This window comes from Myxocyprinus asiaticus, chromosome 6, assembly GCF_019703515.2.
Source record: "Myxocyprinus asiaticus isolate MX2 ecotype Aquarium Trade chromosome 6, UBuf_Myxa_2, whole genome shotgun sequence".
NCBI lineage: Eukaryota > Metazoa > Chordata > Actinopteri > Cypriniformes > Catostomidae > Myxocyprinus > Myxocyprinus asiaticus.
The window spans coordinates 5,704,132-5,714,331 of record NC_059349.1 but is presented as its reverse complement, the minus strand read 5'-3'; the positions used below and the strand labels follow the sequence as shown (position 1 = coordinate 5,714,331).

The 10,200-nt window shown below is 39.4% G+C and overlaps 1 protein-coding gene across 5 annotated transcripts in view; it reads left to right on the top strand.

The window, feature by feature from the left end:
• Positions 1-2,426: 2,426 nt before the first annotated feature.
• LOC127442851 (PH domain leucine-rich repeat-containing protein phosphatase 1-like) overlaps positions 2,427-10,200 on the top strand; it is an 81,393-nt gene continuing 73,619 nt past the window's right edge. For 4 of the 5 annotated variants that reach the window (XR_007897529.1, XR_007897526.1, XR_007897527.1 and 1 more), the window contains exon 1: positions 2,427-3,814. Coding sequence is in view for 1 of the 5 variants with exons in the window: in XM_051701089.1 (XP_051557049.1) it covers positions 2,668-3,814 (1,147 nt within the window). In the remaining 4 variants the exon portion in view is untranslated. The remainder of the gene's footprint in view (positions 3,815-10,200) is intronic. The other variant, XM_051701089.1, reaches the window with a different exon arrangement.

The window sequence follows — 10,200 nt, the reverse complement described above, 5'->3', positions numbered from 1 at the left end:
GAGACATAGTGCATGTGGAGGCTTCACGCTATTCTCTGCGGCATCCACACACAACTCACCATGTGCCCCATCAAGAGCGAGAACCACATTATAGTGACCATGAGGAGGTTACCCCATGTGACTCCACCCTCCCTAGCAACCGGGCCAATTTGGTTGCTCAGGAGATCTGGCTGGAGTCACTCAATGCGCCCTGGATTCGAACTCGTGACTCCAGGGGTGGTAGTCATTGTCTTTACTCGCTGAGCTACCCAGGCCCCCTATATTCAGGATTTATAACTATATATTCAGATTTACAACTAAATATTCATTATTTATAACTGTATATTCAGATTTACAACTAAATATTCATTATAACTGTATATTCAGATTTACAACTATATATTCAGGATTTATAACTATATATTCAGATTTACAACTATATATTCAGGATTTATAACTATATATTCAGGATTTATAACTATATATTCAGGATTTATAACTGTATATTCAGATTTACAACTAAATATTCAGGATTTATAATTATATATTCATATTTACAACTAAATATTCAGGATTTATAACTATATACACCGATCAGCCACAACATTAAAACCACCTGCCTAATTTTGTGCAGGTCCCCCTCGTGCCGCCAAACAGCGCCAAACCGCATCTCAGAATAGCATTTGAGATGTTATTCTTCTCACCATAATTGTACAGATTGGTTATCAGTGTTACCATAGACTTTGTCAGTTCAAACCAAACTGGCCATTCTCTGTTGATCTCTCTCATCAACAAGACATTTCCATCCACAGAACTACTCCTCACTGGATGTTTTTTTGTTTCTGGCACCATTCTGAGTAAATTCTAGAGACTGTTGTGTGTGAAAATCCCAGGAGATCAGCAGTTACAGAAATACTCAAACCAGCCCATCTCAAACCATGCAATTATCTAATCAGCCAATCGTGTGACAGCAGTGCATAAAATCATGCAGATACGGGTCAGGAGCTTAAGTTAATGTTCACATCAACCATCAGAATGGGGAAAAAATGTGATCTCAGTGATTTGAACCGTGGCATGATTGTTGGTGCCAGACGGGCTGTTTTGAATATTTCTGTAACTAGTAAATAGTGAATTTAAAATCTAAATTTAACGTCTAATGTTAAAATGTATGTTTTCTAATTGAACGCTGCCCCCTTAAATTCTTTGGCCAGTTCATGAATAATTTATTTGATTTTATATGATTTATTTGAAAGATTTAAAAGAACAGTTTCATCCTTGTATTTTTCATCTGGTCAAAGTTAATAAGGGTTTTAGAAAGTAATTAGTAATAAGTAATACAATTAATTTTCAGACAGAGTAATCTAATTACACAGTAGATGTAATTAGTAGTTAGTAATTAATTACTTTTTTAGAGTAACTTACCCAACAGTGACAATCACTATTCCGTTTGAAGGAAATCCCATATTAATTTATTACGTTTTTTGTAGAAATAACAATAACTGTATCTATTTTCGTAAACAGAGTAATTGGGGGTTATAACTAATTTTTTTTTTTTTTTTTTGGTTCCTCAAATTTTGTACTGTTTTTGGATGTTATTTATTTTGTTTCAGCATTGGATGAAATATGACATTTCGTGTATTTGATGGCACTAGATGGCAGCAAAACTCTTCTCGGTATCTTCAGTCATACATTTCCTTTTAATACTTATTAAAAACATCATACATGCGCAGTAAGCATTTACAACAGTCATAGATTGTCGAAATATGAGCGCTCCGGGTTATTTTGGAGATATAGAGAAATGCATGATTTGTTGATTATGCATTTGTTGTAGGCTATAAAACATGTATAAATCTAGTGTGTTGATTATGTTTCAGCTGACTGCAGCTGTTTAGACCACTTATGATCATGAACGTGTGACTGTGACGCACCAATAAAACAAGCGCAGCAGCAACGCTTCATGTTAAAAACACACAAATCCAGTGTTTATTTGACTTACATTTTCCCAACGATGATTAAGTTATATAATAATAGAGCAAATGGCTGTTTTCATAAGTTTGAAAGCTCTCAAACAGCAGTTTAGGGGCGTTAACCGTGTATTATCGTATCGTCCCACTTTTTATTTATTATTATTCAAAGAGCAACAGCTTTAATAATGATATAATAACAGATTGGGACAATACGTATTATATATATATATATATATATATATATATATATATATATATATATATATATATATATAGATATATATATATAAACTAAATTCCAACGTCTCATCGTCCTCTACTGCTGGAGCGTGACATGGATGTGGGCGTGAACTCTCGCGATGGTTGTCTCTATTCACGCGAGCTTCGAGGGATGTTTGGCGTCTCCTCTCTCTCTCTTTGTTTGTGTATGATTAGTATCATTATTCAAATAACAATAACAACATTATTTATACGCTGAAAACTAAGACGAAGAACAAAAAACGCCCGGACAGTATCAAAACAACGCACACTCCTCGTGTCCAGGGGGCGTGAGCTCTCGCGCGTGTTCCGCGCACTCTCGCGAGTTTTGTGGCATTCGCTACTCGGACTCCATGATCTGATCGCGAGCGTCGCGATCCTCCCTGCGTGTCTCGCGCACGTTCATGACGCCCGTGCGGCGTTTGTATACCCGCTCTGATGGACTGAGAGCGATACCAAGAGCATGGAGAGCGTGAAAGTGAAGAGTGTGGCCTCGAGATCCACAGCAGACCACAACGACGAAGACGACGATGAAGGCCAGATGCGGAGCCGAACGCAGAGCCCCGCCGAGCTCAACATACTCAACAAAGCCTGCAAGAGCAGCTCCAGCCTGCTGCTGAGGAAGAGGAGGGCGAAGAGGCACGTGTCCAGCATCGGCCGCGGTCTGGACCGCCAGACGCTGCTCAGACAGCGCTCCAGTCCGCAGCTGCAGCTGTCAGACCGCCAGTGGGTCCGACAGGACCTGCGCAGGGGCTCTATTCACGTCCACGACCGGCTCTTGGCGTGCTCCCACCCGCCCAGGCCGGTGCTGTGCACGGTGGAGAGCACCGCGGCGGAGATCGCGCAGCGGCTGCAGCAGGCGAGCGGCAAGGCGGGCTCGGTCCTGCGGCTCAACGCTAAGACCTACCCGGATGTCAACGGGAACTGCGATGGCGAGTACCCGCTCAAACACCTCCACGCGGGGGGCGAGAACCTGCCCGACCAGCCCAACGACCGACTGCGACTCTTACTTCTGGAGTCGGATCACCAGTACCACCAGGACTACGACATCTATACGCGTCCGGACGGCGACGTGGAGCGCGCGTCCCCGCAGGACGAAGATTCGGTGAAGGGATTCACCGGCTCGGACGTGGAAACCAGCAGCGCTTGCGATGACCTGAGCACCGGGGCCCGGCTCAGCCAGCACCGGGACTCGCTCAGCGACGATATGATCCTGGGCACGGACGCGTCGGCGTTGAGCCCGGCGTTTGACAGCAGCGCCACTGAGGGCCTGGACACGTACGGCAGCTCTTCGGACGAGCTGGAACTGGACTGTCCGTCCGAACCCATCTTACAGGACGCAAACGAGGTGAACGCGAGACTGAATGCGCCCGGCATCAGCACCAGCCCGCCTGCCGAGTCCGATGGACCCAGCGCGCCGTCCGAATCGGACTCCAGCCCGGCGCTGTACGTGCAGATGCACGGCGAGGCCGCCCGGCGCCTGGGGCCTGATGAGAAGCCGCTGCAGATCCAGAACGATTTTCTCTTTAAACTGGGATTTAAAGACCCGTGGCGGGTGCAGGAGGAGGGCATGGACACTGAACTGGGATCACTCCTGCGCTTCTACGCAGGTAAATGGCACACGCGTTTGTTTATCTACTTTATAGTACACATGCATTGTTAGTTTTTGGGCACGACTTTAGTGCAACACATTGATCCTGGCTCTGGACGTGAGCTGTTGCTGTTGATTTCACACAAGAGGTCAGTCATGGTTTACAGGTGATTATATGACGAATGCATGTCAGCAAGGGCGTAGATTCTAGGGGGGATAGGGGGAGGAGGAGCCCCCCCCCCCCCATATCAAAACAAGCGAGCAAGTACAACCCCCTTGAATATTATATCATTGTAATATTATACTAAATAATACATAGTATTATACAAGTAATATTACACTATTAATTACTTGTACGTGGCATTGCTGTGGGATCTGGTTAAAAACATGAACCTTTATTTTGGCAGAAAACTGCTGGAACTTTCTGTGTGAAGATGCATTAATAATAGCCTTTGAGGGTGCTTTCACACTTGGCTTGATTGCTTGGTCTGAACCCGGGTTTGCTTCCTCCCCCTGCTCTTGCTAGTCTCTCTCTGTTGACATGATATTATTTTGGTCTGAACCGCGGTCCGATTGCGTCATCAATGTGAGTTCAAGCAAAACCTGTTTACCACTTTAACTAGGAAACAACTGGAAGACATCAACTTCACTGTTAAAGGGAAAGTGCAGCCAAAAATGTGTATTTTAGTGTATGACTTTCTTCTGCAGAACACAAATAAAGAATATCTCAGCTAAATTTTGAAGCTCCAAAATCTACATATAGCCCACATAAAAGTAATCCACATTACTTTTTATATTTTCAGAAGCTATACGATAGGTGTGGGTGAGAATCAGGTCAATATTTAAGTCCTTTTTTACTATAAATTTTCCTCCCTGCCCAGTAGGTGGTGATATGTACAAATAATGCGAATCATCAAAACAAAAGAAGAATGTGAAAGTGAAATATATGGGCCATTCTACCGAATTAGTGCCAACTGCGGTCCCACAATAAAAAGAATAAAAAAATATTTAAAAAAAGAATTCCGATATTAGATATGTCATAAGAATATGTTATGATCTATTAAAACTCAAGGCATTAAGGTAATATTAAGCTAAATATATACAAAATCATAATTTATACAGTATTTTCAATTAGGAGGTGGCTGTCCCAAACCCTCACCCTTAAATTTCAAAAAATCAAAATAATACTTAATTTTTTTCAAAACAATTTTTTCAATGTTGATTTTTAAAAAGATCTTTTTTAATTTCTTTTAAAGTTAAAGGAAATTATTTAGATTCTATTTATGGTTCAATTTTTAAATAATTAAACTTTATTTAAAAATGCTGTCCCTCATTTTTATGTCACTACCGAAACACAAAATGTTTTAGTCCATTGGTTGAGCCTGATTTTAGCCACACCCCTGCATTTCTAACCAGGAAGTGAGACTGCATCTCTGCCCACCATGGCTGTTTGGTGAGTAGTTCGGTCCTATAATTTTGAAGTAAATGTGCTCTAAAGTCTGAAAAATCAGTGTGTAACATCAAGAATTTTCACTACCGAAACACATTTTCTCTGCAATTTAATCACATTTTTGGGGGTTTTAATTTAAATATGCTCTTTTTATGTCAGTACAGCTGTTGAAAACGTGATTATTTGCTAATAATCATAAGCTAAAGTTAGCTAAAATTAAAATGAGCTAAAATGGTCACTACCGAAACATTGTAGTGACATGATTATTTTGAGCAGTGACAAAATGTTATCTTCAATGTCTCATTTTAAGGAAATAATTACAAGCTTTGTACATTTGCACATACATAAAATACAACGTTTAAGAATTAAACCCCCAAAAAACTAAACGTGTTTGAGTTATGCTCAAAATGAGCTAAAATTGTCACTACCGAAACGTATACATAGACATACAGTATGATAAAGTTTCGATAATGATGTGATGACAAAATATTATTTTCAACTTTTAATTTTAAGGAAACAATCATAAGCTTTAAACAGTTGTACATACATAAAAACAATATTTTAGATTTAAACCCTTTTTTTAAATTGCAGAGAATATGTGTTTCGGTAGTGACATTTTTAGTCACACACTGATTTTTCATACTTTGGAGCACATTTACGTCAAAATGATTAGATCTGACTACTCACCATACGGCGACGATGAACAGGGATGCAGTCTCACTTCCTGGTTGTATTTTTTTTTTGGACGTTGGATCTGATTGTTTTGTTACAGACTTTTTGTAGGATAAATTTGTGAACAAAGTGCTCAGAAAGTCAGACAGCTAAGGTTTAATACTAATATTAGGGTCGAGCTTTTATTTTTTAAACTGAAACCACTGGATTTATTATTTGAAACTATTTTTTATGTGTATGGAAAACAAGCTGTATGACCAAGCAGTCCTTAACTTCAATGACAGTTCAAAAGTAGTGTTTGTCCTTCCAAATATGGATGATAGAAACAGTTATGTCTTTAATAATTAATAACTACATTTTATTTATCATAAAATGTTTGTGTTTGTAATGTTTTCAACATAAAGCATTTTGGTTTTTTTTCAAGATTATGCAAAATATTTTAGGGAATATGATAACCTTTCAAACAAAATGTCACTACCAAAACAGTGAAGTCACTACCAAAACACCTGGTGTTATTTCATAAATAAAGGAAAATCGATTTATTAACTAAAAGTTTATGATGATGATTGATTAAATATATATTTAGTTTTAATCATTAACTCTCAAATCAGTATCATGAAGTGTATGTATTTTACAGAGAAAATTTGCATTTAGATTTTTAGTAAACTTATAAATTGAACTTTGAAATTTATTAAAAATGTAATTTTTTTATTATTTGGCGATACAAATCTTTTAGAAAAATTCATTAAAAATAATGTTTAGAGGGAGAATGGAAACAGTGGCATATTTTGGGAAAAGAAAAACATTACAAAAAATTCTGAAAATATAATTTGAAAACTGACTGTTCTTTTACTAGATACTTATACCTAAGATATGGTACAATATAAATGTGGACAAAGTTTTGGGGAAAAAACATATATATTTTTTAAATGTTTCCACCTTTGAGTTTCCACCAGTTCGGTACAATGGTCCATATAGTAAAAAATGACTTAAAAATTGACCTGTTTCTCACCCACATCTATCATATTGCTTCTGAAGATATGGATTTAACCACTGGAGTCTCATGGATTACTTTGATGATGACTACATGTGATTTTTGGAACATCTGGCCACCATCCTTTTGCATTTGCATTGTGTGGACCTACAGAGCTGAGATATTCTTCTAAAAATCTTTATTTGTGTTCAGCAGAAGAAAGTACACATCTTGGATGGCATGATGGTGAGTAAATAATGAGAGAATTTTAATTTTTGGGTGAACTATCCCTTTAAGTGAGTTATTAAAGTTTGGCTCTTTGGATTGACAACCAAAACTTTACAGGCACAGAAGGACACTTGCGTTTGTCTGCCACGAATGGTAGCTGTTTGCTATTAAACCATATGCATTAAACCATAATAATTAACTAATAATAATTAATAATCAACGGCGGTTCACTTTTGCAATTAAGAACGATTGTTTTCATATCAGCAGCAAACCATACCAGAGTTCACATGAACCATACCCCTATAGACCAACTTTTCAAGCGGACTCTGGTGTGGTTCGTGGGTGCGCACCCGAGTTCTGAAAACAGTTGGGGGGGGATTTTCTCCCCTTTTCTCCTCAATTTGGCATGACCAATTCCCAGTGTGCTCTTTCTCATGGTGGTGCAGAGGACCAATCTCAGTTGCCTCCACTTCTTAGACAGTTAGCCTACGCAGCTTATCACGTGGCTTGCTGAGCATGTTACCGCTGAGACCTAGCACATGTGGAGGCTCATGCTATTCACCGCAGCATCCACGTAAACTCACCACGTGCCCCACCATGAGTAAGAACCACCTTATAGCGACCACTGGGAAGGTAACCCATGTGACTCTACTCACCCTAGCAACTAGGGATGGGCATTTTGGTCATTTTGTCTACTCGAGTACTTGGACTAATTACTGGGGCAATGACATGTTCATAACTGTATATATAAAAACATGTCTGACAAACGTCTTTGGTTCCAGTGTATCGTTTATTCATTATTATAGGCTGTTATAAAAGAATCTGTTACAAAATGTACAAAAGATTGCATAATCAAAATATAATGCATCATATTTTGTCATTATGTGAAGATTCGCTGCCCAACTCAATGAAAGAATGTGCACCTGTCTGTCTGTTCTTCCTTCAGTCTACTGTTGTAATCTTAGTAAGCGTGCACCAGTTTTTTAGTGACTGTCTGAACCGTCTATTTTCAAATCGCAGTTGACTTAACAGGAGACGTCATAACTATCGCATTTTTAATGAGTGTTAGGTTGAAGTTCAGTTTTGAAGATGCTGCATTCTGTTCCATTTAGCTGCGCTCTGTCTTGCTTCAGCGCAGTGCGTCTACTGCCACAAGCCTGGTGTGTGTGTCTCCCCAAGTGTTCGCTCCTGTGGGGAAAGCCGTGATGCTCCGTATTGTTGTTGCTGTGTTGATTCATGAAGCCTTCCATTCAACTTGGAGAGCTGGAATTTCCACATTTCAACTGGGGAAAGTGCAACGGAATGACACTTTATGTCGGACTTCTAACTTGGAAACTTGTGCGGAAATCTTCAACTCCCATTTTGTCGAGATGCAGGTGCATGTTACTTCACGCAGGGCAGGGAGGTTTACAGTCAGTGACAAACATTCACTTTTATTAAATAATGTCCATTAACAAGTCAAAATTCTTACATGAAATGACAATAAAACGTGTTTAGCAAACGTTTTGCAGAGACAGGTGTTCAAAACACGGTTAATTACACTCTCTTTTGATTATCGTAACAATATAGTTGCAGTGTTGTATCAGTTTGGTTGCTATGAGACATTACCTTTTTGCCATCTCATCACCATTCATATCTGTACAACCAATGTGTTTATGATTAAATTACTACTAGAGCACAAAATTGTTTACAAGAGCACAAAGTTCTTCATAGATCTAGCCTCTTAATTTTGCTCTCAAAGTGCACCAGATTGATGCAGACAGATTGACCCCTAGGGGGTCCAAGGTCCACCCACCACAGTCTCGCAAAATCCTGTGGGAAACACTGAGGTAACTGTCACTGGATTTCGAATTAAGTGAAAAGTCACATCATGCATGATCACCATCGATTGTCGTTTTCATGATTGATCATTGCTGCCACGTCCGAGTACCCGAGTACTCGTGCCCATCCCTACTAGCAACCGGGCCAAATGGTTGCTTTGGAAGCCTGGCTGGAGTCACTCAGCACACTCAGCATTCAGCACAGAGTAGATTTGAACTCACGATTCCAGGGGTGCTAGTCAGCATCTTTGCTTGCTGAGCTACCCAGGCCCCGCCCTGAAAACAGCGTTTACGTCTTCTAAACGTACCGAACTTTGACATCAAATGTCATAACTTGATTTCAATTTTATTTTGATTAATTGTGTACCTTAATGTTTGTAAACTGGCCCCATTCACTTCCATTGTAAGTGCCTCACTGTAACCCAGATTTTAAAACGAAATAACTTTTTTGAAATAGTCAACACATGCAACAAATGCTGTCTACTGATTTGAACTTGTATTGAACCCGGAATATTCCTTTAAGTGTGCAGAAAATTGGGGCCCTGATGATGGCTCTTAAATGGCCTACTTGAAAGTGTACAAACACTGAGTTTGTGTAGTGTAGTGTAGACTTTCATGTACATAAGCAGTCTCATGTGCATATAAAGTAGTTTTCACATGTATGATCAGTTCAGTTTATGTGACATCACTGTTGAAGTCTTTCAACACATGTGAAATGCATTTACTTCCCTGTTAATGGTGTCAAATGTATAGCCTGATAAATATATTGAATGATATTTAAAAAAAAATGTGGTGATAATATTTTTGCCCACATTACCCGGCCCTATTTGAATGTGCAATTTGTTACATTTAATAAATGAACCACAGTGGCTTCAACCTCCATTGTCATTTTTATTATGCACCAATTTCCCCAGAAGAGACAATTTTGTTCTCTCAAACACAGGGGATGGAAACCGAAACCGAATTTTCACCTAAATTAAATTTGCAAACATAACTACAGTCTATAAATGCATGGTGGTGCAACATACCACCACTTAACTTTATACCAGTTTTTTTTTTTACTGTGACCCTCCACTAGCTGACTGTACAACTTTACAAACTAACTGATCTGCCATGTTTATGTTCCCTTGCTCTCCCTCTCTTTTTGGTAAGAAAACATGGCAGCGTTCTTTGCTCCCACGGTTGCACATGACATGGCCACAAAGCCATTGTGCGCTGCTCTTGTCGTTTGGATGGTGCTGTTGTTCCGGTCTGTCCATTAT